Raw genomic sequence first — 19,221 nt, forward strand, 5'->3', positions numbered from 1 at the left:
TATTTACAAATTTAAGCTTCATGTTATTTCTATGGCTATATGAGGTTTTAGATGGGGTTTGGACAGTTAAGTGGTTTTATCTTGGTCTTTCCAGTTTATTAAATTTTTTAAACTGAAACACCTGCTCATTGTTCCTCCCCAGGCCCCACACCCTGTCAATTACAGGCTGAGCAAGTTTTCCTCAGGACAGTGCAGGCCCTGCTCTCTAACTCCAGCATGCTACCCACCCTTTCTGACACCTACATCCCACAGTGCAACGCCGATGGACAGTGGAGACAAGTGCAATGCGATGGGCCCCCCGAGCAGGTCTTCGAGTGGTACCAACGATGGGAGGCTCAGAACAAGGGCCAGCAGCTGATGCCTGCCGAGCTGCTAGTGAAGATCATGAGCTACAGAGAAGCAGCTTCCGGAAACTTTGGTCTCTTTATTCAGAGTCTGTATGAGGCTGGCCAGCAAGGTGTCTTCCCGGTGCTGTCCCAATACCCTTCTCTGCAAGATGTCCCACTAGCAGCACTGGAAGGGAACCGGTCCCCGTCCAGGGAGAATGTCCTCCTGGATCCCTACCTCTTCTGGCAGATCCTAAATGGCCAGCTCAGCCGATACCCAGGGCCCTACTCAGACTTCAGCACTCCTTTGGCACATTTCGACCTTCGGAACTGCTGGTGTGTGGATGAGGCTGGCCAAGAGCTGGAAGGAACGCGGGCTGAGCCAAGCAAGCTCCCAACATGTGAGCTAATGCATATGAAGAGATAAGTGTGTGTGTGTGTCTGTGAGTTTAATATATATGTATATAAAGGATGTCTAGTGGGAGGGGATTGAGTGTCAAAGCTGGAATGGAGTTTAGAGATGGCTGAGAAAACCAAGGTTCACAGAGGCGAAGGGACTTCCCTGCATCGACACAGTGAGGTGTTGGCAAGATTGATACAATATATTTTAAAGCTTTCATATAATTGATTACTTCAATCGGTGTCTTAGAATTTTACTGGATGTCTTCTGTGTGCAAAGCATCTTCATCTTAGAGCTGATGAAGGCTATAAAAGTGGAGATGACCTGGCCCTTGTCCTCCTATGGTTAATGTTTAGTAACTGCTCCTATGTTAGGTGCACCTTTTAATGGACCAATGAGTATTACAGTGAACCTGCTATTTGCATAGAATGCTGCTAGATGTGCAGACCTCAGGGGAGTGCCACCTGAAGTGGCTTTAATTGATTTGGAAGGATTTAACTAAGGAACTGATTGGAGAGCCGCTAATTGAGGTCTATACATTCAGCTTTGTGGCAGGTAGACTTATGGGAAAGTTATGATATATGAGCCATAAATAGAAGGAAGCTGACACTGAGTTTCAGTTAAAATGCCTTCTCCCCTTTAGCCATGCCAGCAGTTTGAAGGAACAACCAGATATGTTCAACACTGTTATCACCAAATCCAAATCTCTCTAACCAGCCATTGCTAATATTATAGGTGATATGACAGCCGTTCAGTGAAATCTCTCAATTCATTCTTTGCAAGTTTAGCATTGTCTGGACCTTTCTGAGTAATGTTAAAATACATTAGACTATTTTGATACTGGCTAAATTTTAGGCTTTAGCAGCAACTGGGTTTTTAAAACATTGGGTGAAAGTACCATGGGATGAGAACGGTAATACCCTTGGCATTTTGAACAACCCAGAGATGACAATGCAAGAATCCTCCATTCAAATGTCAAGTTCTAGCAATAGAACCCTCGAGGTTAACACATTGATTTTGGCCTGTTAGATAAGAAGTCTTATTTATTTTTGTGGTTTTTGTGGTAGAATCATTCTCCATACCAGTGGTCAGGTCTCTTACATGGCGACATTCCTGTAATTTTAAATTATCTAAGACTAAATTTGGTCCTATTTATATGTAATTTTAGGAGCATGAGTTGTCGATAACCAAAAGTACCTAGTAACTTTATTTTATTTTATTTTGAGACTGAGTTTCACTCTTGTTGCCCAGGCTGGAGTGCAATGGAGCGATCTCAGCTCACTGCAACCTCCGCCTCCCAGGTTCAAGCAATTCTCCTGCCTCAGATCCTAAGTAACTGGGATTACAGGTGCCTACCACCATGCCCAGCTAATTTTTTTTTTGTATTTTTGATAGAGACGGGGTTTCAGCATGTTGGCCTGGTTGGTCTTGAACTCCTGACCTCAGGTGATCCACCTGCCTCAGCCTCCCAAAGTGCTGGGATTACTTTAGTGACTAGTCTTACCTTAGTCTGAATGCTGGAGAGAATGTTAGAACTACACTTAGAGTAATTGGCTTTTTTTTAAATTGAGTAACAAGAGACTGGATACAAGACCATCCATTAGGGAGAAAATGTTAGAACTTCCATCTCTATTCAGTATTTTCTATCTTCCTTTCACATTTCTATTAATATTTTCATTTTTGCAATTAAATGTTTAACAGCTGAAACAGCTAAAAATCTGCATGTAGTGTATTATTTTAGTAGTTTGTGTATATGCCTTATAAAAAAATACCCATTTTGGGGGGGTGCATATTCAAATTCTTTTGTCGATAAGGGTATACAATTGAAAGCGTTTGATACTCAAAGTAGTCCAGTGGCATTGACATTCACCTTGGGAACTCGTTAAAGATTCAGGATCTCAGGCCCCATCTATTGAATCAAAACTTGCATTTCTACAGTATTGCCAGGGGAATTCAGTACAGCCAAAAACTTGAGGAGGACTGGCCTGGAGGACAGAACAGTAGCTGTCTTGTACCATGGTTCTACCATCTACTGCTCTGTGACCTGAGAGAGGCTAACTCTTTTGAGTCTCAGTGTCATCTGTAAAATCTGAGTTACAACACATAACTGCCTCAAAGGCTTGTTGGAAGAATTACAAAAAGTAATAGATATAAAGTGCTGGACTTGGCACATAGGAAGTACTTAATAAGTGATGGCTGGATTAATACAATTGACAGTGAGTAATGAAGGGACCAATAACTTCCTACATGCATGTGTGGGTGACGGCTCAGGCCTCTAGGAATTTGAGTCTGCATTGCTATCTCTGGCCTGGTGGAAATTTTGCTTTCTTCATTTAATATGCGTTTATGAACTGCCTACTGTATGCACTGTACTATACGATGGGGAGACAGTCGTGTAAAGGATAGTGTCTGCCCTGAGACGCTCAGAGACCAATGGGGGAAACCAAGGATGTTATCAGGAAAGTAATCAATGGCAATGGTGGAGCAGAGGTATGTACATGGAAAATGCAGTGGAGGGTGCTCAGAGAAAGGGGCTACTAACTCCTTGAAGATTGGGGTAAAGATTAGCTTGACCCCAACTACTGGGATGAATCTTAAGAGGGGTTTGTCCAGTCACAGATGTGGCAGGCCCTTTGCGAGAGAGGCAATAGGATGCACTGAGTCAATGAAACTGTGAGTGAGGTGGAGAAAAGGTTATAGATGTAGGAGGGGAGGGGATGCAGGAGGGAATGAAAGAAGAGGCGGATAGTAAATTGGGAACAGATTATAATTTTTTTGAGACAGAGTCTTGCTCTGTTGCCTATGTTGGATTGCAGTGGCATGATCTCAGTTCACTGCAGCAGGCTCAAGCGATCCTGCCACCTCAGCCTCTCAAGTAGCTGGGACTACAAGCATGTGCCATCACACCCAGCTAATTTTTGCATTTCTTGTAGAGACGGGGTTTTACCATGTTGCCCAGGCTGGTCTTGAACTCCTGGGCTCAAGTGATCTGTCTTCCTCGGCCTCCCAAAGTGCTAGGATGACAGGCGTGAACCACTGCATACAGCTGGGGACAGATTTGAAAAGATCTTATGTGCCCAGTTGTAGATTTTCACTTTATCCTGGAAGAAATGGAGAGCAAGCCGAGGTTTTTAAGTGTGAGTTTTTGCTTCAGAGATTCAAAATCCCTGGGATTAATAGAATAAATTATTTGATAATATCCTTTTGAACAAGAAAACAATAACTTCACATTCTGGAAGTCAAAGTCTTTTGTTTTCTGTTGATCCCATGCTATCAAAAGAATCTGGTGACACCCCCACTGTTGAATTCACAATGTGATGTTTTAAGTAAATATGGCGAGGGTGGATTTTGCTAAGTGACAATGCCAAGGCTAGCATGTGCCGGATGCTGTGCCAAGCACTTCAACTGCAACACTTCAAAGGCTCATTACAAAACCCCATGGACTAGAGGCCCCAATATTTCCCATTGCACAGATCAGGAGGCTGAAACTCAGTTAAGTGCATTATCCATGGTTGCACAACTAATAAATGACCCAAAAATTGAACCCAAAGATATTTGAGTGCCACGCTCTTTCCGCTTCACAGGAATAACTCTCTACTAACCTACAGTGCCTCCCTTCAACTTTTGATATCCATCCATCCATCCATCCATCCATCCATCCATCCATCCATCTGTCCATGCATCCATCCGTCCATCATCTGTCTATCCTTCGTTAGAGAGAGCTAGTCAAGATCACTATTCCCAGTGTGAGACTGTCTAGATTGAAATTCTGAATCAGCTATTTGCTAGCTGGGAACTCGTTTACATTATATGACTTCTCCATGCCTCAGTTTCTCATCCGTAGCATGAGAATAAGAATATTTTATTGGGCTGTTGCATCGATTAGATTGTGTAGATGTGCTAAGAATGATGCACAGCATGGAGCAAATATGAGCTATTACTCATCTTACGCAGTGGGCCCTCCACAAATGGTGACTGAATGAGTGTGTGGAGGCAAAATAAGGAATATTCCAGGTTGTGGAAAGAGCTGCTGAGAAGGAAATAGCTGAGGCAAAAATGCACGCATATGTGGGTGTGTATTGTGTAGTGTGTGTATGTGTGTGGTGTGGGTGTATGTTTATGTATGTGTGTGTGGTGTTTATGAGGTGTGTGTGTTTCTATATGGGTTATGCTGTGTGAGTTTTTGTGTGTGGTATGTGCATGTGTGGTGTTTGTGGTGTGTGGGTATGTGTGGTATGTGTATGTGTATATATGAGTGTGGTGTGTGTGTATATGTATGTGTGTGGTATGTGTCTGTGTGTGGTGTGTGTGTAGTGTGCATGTGTGTGTATGGTGTGGTGTGTGTGTACTGTGTGTGGTGTGTATGTGTGTGGTTGTGTGTGTATGGTGCATATGTGGGTGGTTTGTGTGGTGTGTATGTGTGTAGTATATGTGTATGGTGTGTGTGATGTGTCTGTGTGTGCCGTGTGTGTATGTGTGTGTGGGTGGTATGTGTTTGGGGGTGGTGTGTGTGTGGTGTTCATGTGTGTGTGTGGTGTGTGTGGTGTGTATTTGTGTGTGTATGTGTGGTGTGGGGGGTGTGTATGTGTGTGTATGTGTGTGGTGTGTGTGGTGTGTGTGTTAGTGTGTGGTGGGTATGGGTGTGGTGTGTGTAGTGTGTGTGTATGTGTGTGTGGTGTTTGTTGTGTACCGGAGTGGTGTGTATGTGATCTCTATATGTGTAGTGTGTGTGGTGTGTGGGGGGTATGTATGTGTGTGGTATTTGTGTGTGTGGTGTGTATGTATGTGGTGTGCTTGTGGTGTGTGTGTGTACGTGTATATGTGTGGTGTGTTTGGGGTGGTGTGTGTGTACGTGTATGTGTGGTGTACGTGATCTGTATGTGCATACTGTGTGTGTGGTGTGTGTGTGTGGTGTATTTGTGTTGTGTATGTGTGTAGTGTGTGGGGGTTGGTGTGTATGTGTGTGGTATGTGGTGTGTATGTGTGTAGTGTGGGGGAGTGATGTGTGTGTTGTGTGGTGTGTGTGTGGTGTGCGTGTGGTGTGTATGTGTGTGTGGGTTGTGTTTTGATGTGTTTGTGTGTAGTGTGGGGGGGTGGTGTGTATGTGTATGTTGTGTGTGTGTGGTGTGTGTTGTGTGTGTTGTGTGTGTGGTGTTTGTGTGGCGTGTATGTGTGTGGCATGTGGTGTGTGGTGTGTGTGTGGTATGTGTGTAGTGTGTGTGTGTGTGTGTGTGTGTGTGTGTGTGTGTATGTGGGTACACATGCTTTGTGGGAGTCAGAGGGAGGTCCACGTGGTGAGTGAGTCCATCTGGGATATTTTTATTCCCCTAGGTCCTGGTTCCTGTGAGGAAGCGAAGCTCCTTGTACTGCAGTTCATTAGGGAAACGGAAGAGATTGTCTCAGCTTCCAACAGTTCTCGGTTCCCTCTGGGGGAGAGTTTCCTGGTGGCCAAGGGAATCCGGCTGAGGAATGAGGACCTCGGCCTTCCTCCACTCTTCCCGCCCCGGGAGGCTCTGGCGGAGCAGTTTCTGCGCGGGAGTGATTACGCCATTCGCCTGGCGGCTCAGTCTAGTAAGTGCGGTGCCGTTCAGCTTTCTTACTGCATCCCTTTGGAAAAACAGGAGCTTAAATTAGTTTCTCCTCAGTCATCCTTAGGACTTTGTGGTTTGGCTTCCCCAGGCTGGTGGGTTCACGGGAAGAAAAGGCAAAGTGGTTTGGGGGCGCCAGTCCACGCTGGAATGCTGCACCCGTCTCTAAAATGCTCCCTCATTCTCCAGCGAATCTACCCTAGGACAGGTTTCAGATGGCACCTGCCGCTCCCACAAAGCCCAAATATCCTTGTTAAAATGTGAAGGACCCAAGCCCCTGAATGCTCATACAATCCCCAAGGCCTGCTCCAAAGCTTCCCTCCATTTCCAGGGATTCAGGAACACCACACAGGGGGAGGGGAGAGGAAGCCTCGATATTGAGGAACTGTGACACGCTGATCTCATCTGATCCTGAGACTAACTCCAAAAAGCAGGAATTACTACCCGCATGCGACAGAGGCGTAAGCTCAGCGAACCTGCAGTCCTCTGGTCTATAATAACAGCTGAACAATATTCTATTTTTTTTTTTTTGAGATGGAGTCTTGCTCTGTCACCCAGGCTGGGGCACAGTGGTACAATCATAGCTCACCACAGCCTCGATCTCCTGGGCTCAAGCGATCCTCCTGCCTCATCCACCCGAGTAACTGGGACTACAGGTGTGTGCCACCATGCCCAGCTAATATTTGCACGTTTTTAATAGAGACAGGATTTCACCATGTTGGCCAGGCTGGTCTCGAACTCCTGACTTCAGTTGATCCGTCTGCCTTGGCCTCCCAAAGTGCCGGGATTACAGGCATGAGTCACAGCCCTCAACCAGCTAAACAATATTCTAAACTCACCTTTGAGCAGACACTTACTGTGCTAAGTAGATTATCAGATCTTCACATTTAATCCTCTAACACCTCCAGGAGAATGATGGTGTAATCGCCATCCACAATTCTTTGCAAATGGGGAAACGGAGTTTGAGGTTAAGTCACTTTCCCGAATTCACACAACTGATAACCAGTGGGCCTGGATGGGAAGCTCAGAGACCTGGTCCTCCAGCTCATCCTCTCAGCTCTCCTGTTCCCTGCTGGGCAAATTCCAGGTATTGCTGAGGTCGGTGCCTAGCTCTGCCTCATCCTAGAGCCCTTGTTCTTCATCCATGACCTCACAGCTGCTCTAGCAGGAGAGCAGGTCCCTTCCAAGTTTTCTCGCTGACCCCACATCAACTTGACAAGGACAAATGATTCATCTGTCTTTGAATCTTACTCAGGATCCACATCCCTGTCAAATGGTGTCAGCTGATTCCCTGTCTAGCTTTCCAGACTTGAGTCACCAAACAGCAAAGCAGTCCTCCCATGACAACATCTTCTCCAAGTCAAAGAGAATCCCTCCAGCAGGAGGGCAGCTCCCTGCCTTCCCATCCCCTCCAGCAGGCACTCCAGGGTGTCTACTGCCAGCATGGGATTGGGTCTCAGTGATCTTTGTTCTCCTAATACCACGTGACAATCTCACGTATGCCATCTTGGTTTCCTGCTTCTCTCTCTCACTAGACATCTCTTTTGGAGGACAAAGCACTGTGTCTTATTCTTTCCATATCCCTGGTGCGTGGCACAGTGCCTGACACCTACCAGGAGCTCAGTAGATGGTGGTTAACCATGCTTGTTGCTTCCTTCCTCCATTCTTTCTCTTTCTTCCGTCCACTACCCTCACCCTATGCCTAGACACTGCTTTTCTCTGTTCCTCAGAGACTCGGAGACTTCTGCTTTTGGGAAGAACCCTGTTGTTTTACATTTTTGTACAAAGACAGGATTTGAGGTAATCAAAGAGAGAAGTAGGATTGATGCCCCTTCAGTTGTGACTGCTTTGGTCAAGGAGGGAAATGTCGAGAAAGGGGAGGCAACGTCACTGGTGCTGTTGATATTAGTCATTGAATGGCATGACGGCATTTTCTTTAGAAGTCGAGCTTAGAAGTTCCTCTCCAAGTAGCCACATGCTCAGCTTTGCATGTCTGAGCTTGTAGAGAAAAGAGGAAGGGAACATAGAGGACCAGGCCAGGTCTTTTCCCTGAGAGTCTGGGGATTGAGGGCCCAGAGCAAAGTGCCTTTGACCACTAGAACATGGTAGCCATGTCTGAGGGCCTAATGAGGGTGGCGAAGGCCACGGGAGTACATGCACACAGCTGGGTCTGGCAAGCACTTGGTGCTTAATGCCTGTCAGCTCCTTTGATGTAAATATCACAGTTGCCCTGTTAGGTGAGTGTTAGACCCAGTCCACAGATGAGGAAACTGAGGCTTAGAGAGGTTGGGCAACTTGTTCGTGATCACAGTTAGGAGGCGCAGTGCCGGGATTCAGAAGGAGGCCTGGCAGACTCCAGAACACAGTCTGTTCTACCGGGCTGCTTCAGAGGTGGGTCCTGGTGTCTCCAGATGGGCTCTGAGACTGTGAGTTGGTGGCATCCTTGGATCTGCAGGCTCTCCTGTCTGGAGCCATGAAGCCTGTTTCTGAAAGGTGGGGAGTGGGGAGAACTGTCCCAGTGGGCTGCAGGCAACTGCCAACAGTGCTGCCGCAGACGTACCCATTCTCCCTCCAGGATCCTGGTGAGGAACCCCAACCTGCCCCAAGTGCCAGCAGGAGTGGAGAAAGGGCTCAGGTGACAGTTCATGACCACCTAGGAGGAGGGTGGTGGTCGGGGCAAATCAGACTGGGCCTGGTAAGACCCAGACCAAGCTGATGTGTGTCCCACCAGCTGCCCATCCTTGCTTCTTTCTCTCTCCCTCATACATTCATTCATTCACTCTTTTTTCCCAATCAGTGATTTCTTGAGTGCCTAATATGAGCCAGACACCCCTCTGTTTGCAAAATAAACACAAATCTCTGCACCAAAGAGCTTAAATGCTAGTGCAGAGGAGACAAATCTAACACAATAAACGAGTATACTATGTACTACGTTGGTGGTGGGGAAAGCCATGCTCAAAGCTGAGGGTGGGTGCAGGTGCAGTTTCATTAGTAGGGTGGCTGGTGGTTCAACATATAAGCTCCCTCATTGAGTCTCTGTATCCTCACCTGGGGTAAAAGTTCTGGCTTCATGGAGCCGCTGTGAAGATCTGATACGATTTTTGTGGATATCAAAGATTCAAAGGGGGTTAAAAACTAATCTGTAGGAGTTTGGTAGGGAAACCTACGAGGGTAACTGACATTGATTGCCCTCTTGTGTTCCAAGGCCAACCCCTCCCCTTTCTGGCTATGAACCCTTGGTTAAGTTGCTTAATCCATCTGTGTCTGAGTTTTCTCATTTGTTAAATAGGATAATATGACATTTCTTCTAGATTGCTGTGAGGATTAAATTAACTAAGGTATGTATTTAGCTAGTGCCTCACACTTAACATATGAGTATAGAGCCTATCTATTATTACTATTATCTCATGTGCCTGAAGATACTTCACTGACCTAATTATTTCTGTATGGAAGTTATTGTACAGGTCTACTGTAATATTCTTTCAAGCTGCAGCCTAAGTGTTATTCTTAAAGGACGATCTGTTGAGTGTCTGCCTACTGTGCAAGGAGCCTCTGTAATACTGTGGGTTGATATGTTTGTCAAATAAATAAATAAATAAGAAGGCCTCCTTATGTTGGAACCAGGACATATGTGGTTGTTCTCAGCAACAGAGCCCACACAGAGCAGGTGGTCATATTCTGCTTTTCTCCTTCCCTGACTCCAGCCTTAAGCTTCTATCAGAGACGCCGCTTTTCCCTGGACGACTCGGCTGGAGCACCCGCCCTTCTGCGGTTGGGCCCCTACGTGCCACAATGTGATGCGTTCGGAAGTTGGGAGCCTGTGCAGTGCCACGCTGGAACTGGTAAGGAGGGATAGGCACCTTCAGGTGGCCAAGTGACACCCCTTTTTTTTATTTTAGAGGACAGAGCCCCACACCGGGAGGCAAATGAGCTGGACTCTTGGGCTCCTGTTTAGCAGCTGGTGACAAATTCCTTAGCTTCTCTGGCCTCCAGTTATCTCACCTGTGTAACGGGAGCAGTGACCTTCTACCAGCCTGAAAGACAAGTGGGTGGTTGCTGGGGCATCAGAGTGATTGTGGACAATGTCCAACTGGGGGTCTAGACTGGGGACAGAAGGCGACCAGGCTTGCACTGCTGTGAGTGAAGAAGGAAAGTTGTTTTTGGGACCCTCTGGGGTAAGTTCCTAGTGCAATTCCTGAATGTCCTCCCCTTGGCTCTTTTCCAGGGCACTGCTGGTGTGTAGATGAGAAAGGAGGGTTCATCCCTGCCTCACTGACTGCCCGCTCTCTGCAGATTCCACAGTGTAAGTGAAGCCAGCAGAACTCTCCTCCTGACCCCCGTTGGTGGGCATCACTGGCCTAGTCAGCTGTGGTTGCCCAACCGCTGGAGACTCCATGGCTCAGCCCTTCAGCTAGGCCCCGGGCGCAGCCAGATGCATTTCCCAAATCTCCAGGCCTGCAAGCTTGCACTGACCTTGGCCCTTCCTAGTTGGAAGGCTCACAGCTTTGCAGGTAGAAAGAAACAGCTGAGACTTTTGAAGGAACCCTGGTTCTCCCGCTCTGTACACCTGCTGGGCAGTTTCAGCCACTCCTGTAGTTTCAGCAACCGCCTCACATCTGAACCTGCAGCCCCAGCCCCTCTCCTGAGGCTCAACGGTGTGTAATCCACAGTCCACTTGACATCTCAAAGCTGGCATGTCCCACATGAGTCTTTGTCCTCTGAGGTTCTACCTCTCTGTGAAGGGCACCTGCATTCACCTAGGCCCATGACCCTGAAACCTGGGGTCAGCCTGGGATCCCCTCTTTCCCTTGGCTCCCACCACCAGTCCTTTATGAACACCTCTGTCTCCCACAGGCCCAACAACCTGCGAGAAATCTCGAACCAGTGGGTTGCTTTCCAGCTGGAAGCAGGCTAGATCCCAAGGAAACCCATCTCCAAAAGACCTGTTCATCCCAGCCTGCCTAGAGGTAAGGGTCTGGAAGCACAGGATTGGAGCCGGGACTTGTCCCCGCTGGTTGAAGATGATTTTTCTTTTTGTTCAATACATTCAGCTTAGTTAAAAGCTCACATGGCGTTCTCAGCCTGGGTGTTTGTCTGGGCCTGCTAGAACCTGGTTCTGTGACCTTGGGCCATTTACTTACCTTTTCTGTGTCCCAGTTTGTTTTGTTTAATCATAAGATCAGGCCACATTTTGTCCTAGCTAATGCTAGGATTGTTTTGAGATTCCAAGGAAATATCTTTCATAAGAACTCTTTGAAAAATAAACAAAACATGGTATCATGTTTCTCCTAAAGGCATCTTGGCCAAGGCCCTATGCTCACTGCATCCCAGGTTCTCAACACACACGGAGGACACCAGCCTCTTTTCCTCCCCAAGCTCCCGGGGTGATTGTAACAACTCATAATTCACTGAAGTACTGATATAGAGCTCCTAGAGAAAGAATTTATGCCCAGAACTTAACCACTTTCTTACCAAGTGAGGGAAGTCTCTGGGCCTCAGTGTCCTTTTTCTAAAGTAGGACGGTAGGAACACCACCACCCGCTCTGCTCAGCTTCCAAGGACTTGATGAGAAGCAGATGAAACAGCAGTGTTGAAACTCAGGAAACTGTACAGTGCTAAGCAAAAGTTTCCTTATTATTGTTTGGTACTGTAAACATGGACCCACTTAAGAATCGTTTCATAAAGAAATTGTCAATATCATTGAGGTTTTTAAATATCTTGGCTGGAAAGCACCTACTGTTGGAATACAATTCTGCTTCTTCTTGGGCACTGATGCTTACACGGAGAGAAGGAGAGGTAGAAGCCACAGTGTCCAATGGTGGGAAAAGTGATTCCAGAGTGGAGCTTAGAGGCGCTCTGAGGTGTGATTTGCAAGGCCAGTTCCTGTGGAGATTCTAGTGCTTGTCAAAATCATTTCTGGAATTAGTGAGGCTGGTCCAGGAGCATGGCTAGGCTTTGGGTCTAGATGGGTTTGGACCTGGACCTGACCTGCCTCTCACTCACCAGCTGTGAGGCGATGCCCTACTTTCCCTCTCTGAGAGAGCTGCAGTTTTCCCCACCCAAAAGTGGGAGAACCATGGTCTATGCCTCATGAGGCTATTGTAGCCATCAATCAAATGATGCACGTAAAGGACTGGGAACAGGAGAGCACCTCTCCCCACCTCCACATCTCTCCATGTAGAAAAGCCATCACCTGTTGTTTTGGAAGGGACACTTTTGACATCTGCCGACAGCAACTTTGCCACTAGAGCATCTTGCCCACAGTCACTGACATGACCTTGGCTTTGTCTCAGACAGGAGAGTATGCCAGGCTGCAGGCATTGGAGGCTGGCACCTGGTGTGTAGACCCTGCATCAGGAGAAGAGTTGCTGCCTGGCTCGAACAGCAGTGCCCAGTGTGAGTGGCAGCCCCTCCCAGCATGGCTTCTCACCTCTTCTGTGGGGCACTGAGCGTGGAGTCCAAAGAGCTGGCTTCATGTCCCAGCTCTGCCTCTTCCTTAGCAGTGGAGGCGCAGCTGCTGACCTCACTATGCCTCAGTTTTCTCGTCTATGAAATAGGGGCAACATTCCCCCACTTCTGCCGGTTCTTGGGAGAAGCAAACGTGGTAGGGAGCAGGCTGTGCTTTGTGTCTGAGAAGTGCAAACTAACATTGGTTCCCATCAAAGGGGGTCCTAGGGCTTTGGAGGGCTGGGCGGATGTGTGGCCCTACAATCCGGTTTCCACAGTGAAACCCAGGTGATGTCCCCAAAGGATGATATGCAGATGTCCCTCTTCTGCCGAAACACCATAAATGCTCCCATTATCCTCGCGGCCATGCTTGAGCTCCCTGGCATGACTCGAGGGCCCTACACGTCTTGGCGCTGGTGTGTCTTCTTCGGCTTCTCATTCTTCTCCATCAGTTGTGCTTCAGGGTGCAGTTGTGATAAATTCTGGTCAGACTTTTGAAAAATGAAGACACTTTCTTCCACCTGGGCCTTCAGGCGTTCTGGCTGTGCCACCTGCAATATGTCCGTCTATCCCCTCCCCACCCCTTACTTGACAAATTTTTGCTCAGACCACACATCTGTCCCTCCAGGAAGCCTCTGCTGGCCTCTGTCTTCCTCCATAGACTCCTTCACTGCACTATTGTTGCCTTTATTTCACAGAACTGTACCTGCTCACGTACTTGTTAACTCTTCTTTAAGACTCTAAGCTACTTGAGGGCAGGAAGTGGAGGGGAGACAGTACAGAGCTGAACCAGGCCTAGTCTGTGCCTTGTTGTCATTCAACCTCCTGGTGGGGAGGCAGCTCAGACCCCTGGAAGACCCTGCAGGCAGGTGGGCTGAGGGTGGCCGTGGGTGGTGGGAGGGTGATTGGGCATCTGAGCAGGGAGTGGTCACCGGGTCCCCAGCTCATCTGGCTTGTCTCTGTGTCAGGCCCAAGCCTCTGCAATGTGCTAAAGAGTGGAGTCCTCTCCAGGAGAGTTGGCTCAGGCTATGTCCCAGCCTGCAGGGAAGAGGATGGGGCCTTTTCCCCAGTGCAATGCGACCAGGCCCAGGGCAGCTGCTGGTGTGTCACGGACAGTGGAGAAGAGGTGCCTGAGACGCGTGTGGCCGGGAGCCAGCCCGCCTGTGAGAGTAAGTCATGACCCCCTGGGGGAAAGACAAGGCCTGCATATCTGTTCTTTGATCCAGACTGAGTGAAGTTCTAGAGAAACTGGGAAGGCGGGGGTGGGAGGGGAGACAGGAAGCGCAGGAGGGATGGAGTTGTGGTTGAGTCCCTTCGTGTGAAAACCTACATCTACTTCCTGAAGACGCTTCTTCTGGGAACTGAAGTCAGAAAGAGCCTGGGCAGGGAACTTCTGGAACTGGCACCTCAAGAAGCTTGGGGGCTGTCCTGCCCAGGAGTTTTGGGTCTTATTCTCTGTGTCCTCAGATGGGGAGAAGGCCCGTGGTTGCAGGATCTCAGTGTCATGGTTCCATCCTCACTGGGGCCCTTCAGGAATTTGTGGAGGTGTTGACTTGTTTATTTTTATTTCTAGTTTAAAAAATTTAGTGAATGTCAAATATTGAAATATATATCCCATCAATATATAGAATGTTGAACTATATTGTTAAATATTAAAATATATTTTTTATCAGTTTTTAACTTTTTATTTCTCCAGTCTGCTCAAGTCACAGGACATTACAGTCATTTTTAAATTTATGTGAGCAGGTGGGTTAGATTATCTGTGAATTTCTTTTCAGGGCAGGAAATAGAGACATTGCAAAATACTTATTACAAATTGGGGTGGTGGGTATGGCAGAGTTGCAGAATACTGTGCTAAATGATTCTGAGTTTGCCGCAGTTGCCTTTCTTTTGATATTCTTATTCTTTCTTTATTTTTATTTTCTAATCTCTAAGCAACCTTTTGGAACTGCAGGGAAATTTAATTAGGTCTGGTGATACTTCTGGTTGGTATTTGTAAAGAGATGGGAGGAGCCCCAGAAGCAGGGGTGGGAGGGAAGAGTCTCTCCACTCTCTTTGCGGGGGCTGCTTTCCAGTTTTGTCCGTACTCCCTCCTGCCCTGAACCTGTGCTGTGCCCAAGGCTCTTACCACACACCGTTTCCCCCAAGTCCTGTTTTGCTCCCCTCTGCATGGGGCCCTGCTTCGTCCACATCTTTGTGACTCTCAGCTGCTATCACCATGCAGGATACACAGTAGGTGCTCTGTGGATATGTATGAGTGCAACTGCCCACCCTGTGCTTCTGAAATAAGGAGAGAAGTGAAGGGTCCACCTTAAGTCAGACAAAATCAACATTCAACTTCCAGGTCTAGGAGTGGTCTGCACTGAGACCCAGGACACAGACCGGTGTGGTCTCCTCCAGGAACACGTCTGACTTTAGCGCTTAGGAAGACTCTATGTGGCTTGGCCATGTAGGACTCCATGATATAGCTCCTGTATACAGATTGCCTGTTCAAAGGTGCTTTTCACATCCCTTATCCCATTTTTTGCCTTCCAGCAATGCAGGTAAATAGATAGAGGTCTCCTATCTCCCCATTTTTCAGATGGCAGAGCTGAGGCTCAGAGAGGTTCATGAACATGTCCAAAGTTACACAGTTAGCAAGTAGAGCAGCCAGGATTTAACCCGGAGTCTTGTTGATTAAACCCTGTGCTTTACAGCTGTAAGGGCTTCAGAAGAAGACAGGAGGAAGGCTCCATAAGGTCATTTAGTGACCTTCTTGAATGAAGAAAGAAAAAAGATAAGTATGTCCAAACGAAGAGCTTTGGCCTCCTCTTCTTATAAGGGAGCAGTTCTTCATTGGCTGAGTTGTTTTTAAGACTGAGGAGCTAACATTTGTAAAGGCTTCATCATGGGTTTCGTAGGTGCTCTGCCTCATGCAGGTGCAGATAGGATGGGCAGTGGTGGGACAGCCAGCGTTGGTCTCTTCCAATTCTACAGCAGGGCAAGGGAGTTTGGGCAAAGCTGAGTGATTTAATATAGTCGGTAATTTGGGACATTACCCAGTTAAAGTGACCAGGCTCCTGGTCATGTGATCAGGAACCAAGAAACACCATTCATTTAAACACAGGAGAGTGGAATAGTCCTGGGGTCCTGGAGTTGAGGCCAGAGGCTGACCATGCTCAGTGCACCAGGAGGATGGCGTTAATATGAGATGCCCAAACCTCTTCCTGCTGACTCACTGCAGACCGTGATGGAGAGGCAGGGGACAGATAGATAGGTTTGAATGGGTGACCTTGGGCTGGTCCCCTAATCTCTCTGGATGTCAGTGTCCAGGAGAATAGTAGCTATTTGAGTCATTATTAGCACTAATTAAGACAATCTCTGTAAACTGTTGAGCACTGGAATTACTAATACACTTAATAAGTACATATTATTACTATTTTTGCTGGTATTACTTAGGGGCTGGACTTGCACAGATACCAAGTTGCCTCTCTCTGTATCCAATGTCATATTCATGGAAAATCCTGCCTCTGGTGGGCATTAGCCTGGTAGCTCAGAGCACAACACTTGCTGGTGTTGGGCTTTGGGTGGCAAAGTTAAGCTCTCTAGGCTTCAGGGGCCTCATATGCAGGACATGGCTGATAACAGTCCAGCCCCACAGAGTTGCTGTGAAGATGCAGTCAATGCCTGGGAGGCCCTTGGGCAGTCCTGGCATACAGAAGACAGGCAGTGCTTGCAAGCTCTTGTAAGATGGCAGGTGGGAGCGAGCAGGTCTGGCTTCTAGTCCAATCACCAACACATGTCCCCAGGTGAGCCACTTAGCTCCCTTGAACCTCTGTTTTCCTCATCTCTAAAATAGCAATAAGGGCTCCCAGTGGTATAATTTTGGAAGGATTTCAGAAAATTAAAGATGTGAAGTGTACTCTCTGAGGCTGGGCCCACTGTGGGTATTCAGTTAATTTTAGTTTCTGTACTTCTTCCTTCTTTCCTTAGCCACTCCTCCCTGGCTGTGGGGGCCAGCTGGGTTGTTCCAAAACCAGGGAGTCTCTTCATTTCAGTGACGTGGGGAATAAGGCTGTGGGAAAACAGGTCTGCTGGGGAGGGTAGGAGCCCTGGTAAGAGAAGCGTCAGTGTCCTAGGTGACGTTTATGACCCCAGGAGGAAAACCCCTTTCTAGCCAAATCAGATTGCTCACTGGTCCACTACCAAAAGGCAAGGGAGAGTAAAAAAATTGAAAGCAGAAAAACCACAGGTGCAGACCATTCCTGTGGGATAAGAGGGGAAACCTGTATTCACTGAGATGGGAAGGATGCTTACACACTCATTGACGCCTCACTTCTTACCTATGTACACACATGCATCTAGCACACTGGTAGAGGACTTGGATTCTGGGGCAAAGATAATAGGGTTCAAATCCTGATTTTTCTGTTTACTAGCTGTCTGACCACAGAAGAGGCATTCACCCTCTCTGTAGCTCAGAACTGGCATCCGTGTAGGGATAATGGGACCTAGCCCATAGGGTTGTGGGGACATTATATGAACTGATATTAGTAGAGCTCTTGATGGTGTACCTGCCACATACTACACATCCCGTAGTAGTTTTTAAGTAAATACTCCTACTAGGAGGTAAGCATTATTGCCATCTTCATCATTTAATGGGTGAGGAAACTGTCACAGAGACACTAATTAATTTGCTCTAGGACCCTGAACTAGTGAATATTAGAGCCAGGATTCACAGCCTGCAGGCTGGTCCGGAGCTCACAGGTGAACTCTTGCCATCCCACTTACACTCGGGACTTGGTAAAAGACAACTCAAGAAGCCCACTGCAAATTGCAGGGCAAAATCTTGGCCAGGGACCATTGCCCTTATCACAAAAAAGCCCAGGTTTAGTTCTGGAGATCAAAATAGGTCATTCTTCCTCTTTGAAGCCCCTGAATACCCTCATATTCCTTACAGACTGCAGATTTTAAGGCATATACTGGTCAAAAGACTGTGCCTGAGTCTGATAATGAACGAAATATCTAATTGGTGTGAAATTGTCACACTGAGTGTTTTGCTCTTTAATTTACTCATTTTCTCTTTTACTTAACTCATATTCATTGAGCTGCGTCTGGGGCGGCTGTGTGCCTTGGCCTGGGTGAGCAGAGGAGAAGTGCCCTCTTTTTCCCTGTGGACTCAACCCATGGGGTGACCAGTGTGCCACTGATTAGAGGTTCTAACAATTCACAAAAGGAAGGTCTGTACCCGGTGGCCTGGGAATTCAAAAAAAAAGAAGACCTAAGACTGCCTGGGAGAACCACGACAGTGTTAGAAAACGGAACGTGTTGAGTTGATGTTTAAGGGTCAAAAAGGAATCTTCTAGACAGGAGCAGGCAGAAGGAAGGCTTGGAGGTGTGTTCAGGGAGTAATAGATATTCCTGGAGGCATTGGGGAGCTGGAGGAGATGAGAGGGAAGAGGAAGGCAGGCTCAGCCTGCACACGAGGGAGTTGAGAGCTGATATTCGGCTCTGGCATAATTTCTCTGCCAGCAGCAGGGACTGGGTGGGACGTGGGAGCAGAAAGGCAGGAGGTGAGGCCTAAATGCAGAAATCTGGCAAAGAGTGTTTGCTGGTAGTTCAGGCAGAAGATGAAGGATGTCTAAATGAGGGTGCTGGTGTTGGGAACGAAGAGATGTGGAGCAGGTGTGAACCGTGACCAAGACAGAGGAGATGAACCCTGCAGGAAGGCCACTGGGTTGCTGGCCACTGGGATGGCTGGGTGGCTGGTGGTACTGCTCCTTGTGCCTGGGGCACTGAGGCAGGGGCAGCAGATACTAAATTCAGGCCTGGACGGTGAGCTTTGAGGTGGAGAGACCAGGTGGTAACTAATTGGCTTTAGAGATGAGAAGAAGCTCAAGAATGCCTGAGCTGGACATGAAGCTACACGAGGCATTCATGCTTAAGTGTCTGTTAAGACTGAGAGCAGATGGGCTCATTCAAGTAAAGGGCAGGACAGAGAGTAAGGGGAGCAGGCCCAGGCCAGGCCCTGAGAGCTTGACAGGTCCAGGGAAGGGGAGAGGAGGAGGGCCCAGTGTGAGTGAGAAGAAGACGCCCACAAACAGGCGTGCTCAGTCCTCCCGAGGCTGGGCAGGTGCCCACCATGGCTCCACTTTCCTTCTCCCAGGCCCGCGGTGTCCGCTGCCGTTCAACACGCTGGAGGTGATTGGTGGAACAATCCTGTGTGAGACAGCCTCGGGCCCCACAGAGCCTGCCATCCAGCAGTGCCAGTTGCTGTGCCGCCAGGGCTCCCGGAGCGTGTTTCCAACGGGGCCATTGATTTGTAGCCTGGAGAGCAGACGCTGGGAGTCACAGCTGCCTCAGCCCCGGGCCTGCCAACGTGAGTGACCTCAGGGCGTCTATCCTGCATCCCGCTCCCTCTCAGGGCTAGGGCTGGGACTGAGATGTGGAGGCGTGGTTGCTCCATTTTCCCACCCGAATGTAG

General features: G+C 48.0%; 1 protein-coding gene across 1 annotated transcript in view; it reads left to right on the plus strand.

Moving 5' to 3' along the window:
- TG (thyroglobulin) overlaps positions 1–19,221 on the plus strand; it is a 273,399-nt gene that overhangs the window by 20,546 nt on the left and 233,632 nt on the right. Inside the window, exons 10-17 of the mRNA XM_008001584.3 lie at positions 143–727; positions 6,058–6,297; positions 10,019–10,156; positions 10,540–10,617; positions 11,169–11,281; positions 12,608–12,710; positions 13,730–13,930; positions 18,904–19,116. Of these exons, the coding sequence (XP_007999775.3) occupies positions 143–727; positions 6,058–6,297; positions 10,019–10,156; positions 10,540–10,617; positions 11,169–11,281; positions 12,608–12,710; positions 13,730–13,930; positions 18,904–19,116 (1,671 nt within the window). The remainder of the gene's footprint in view (positions 1–142; positions 728–6,057; positions 6,298–10,018; positions 10,157–10,539; positions 10,618–11,168; positions 11,282–12,607; positions 12,711–13,729; positions 13,931–18,903; positions 19,117–19,221) is intronic.

Source organism: Chlorocebus sabaeus, chromosome 8, assembly GCF_047675955.1.
Source record: "Chlorocebus sabaeus isolate Y175 chromosome 8, mChlSab1.0.hap1, whole genome shotgun sequence".
Taxonomy (NCBI): domain Eukaryota; kingdom Metazoa; phylum Chordata; class Mammalia; order Primates; family Cercopithecidae; genus Chlorocebus; species Chlorocebus sabaeus.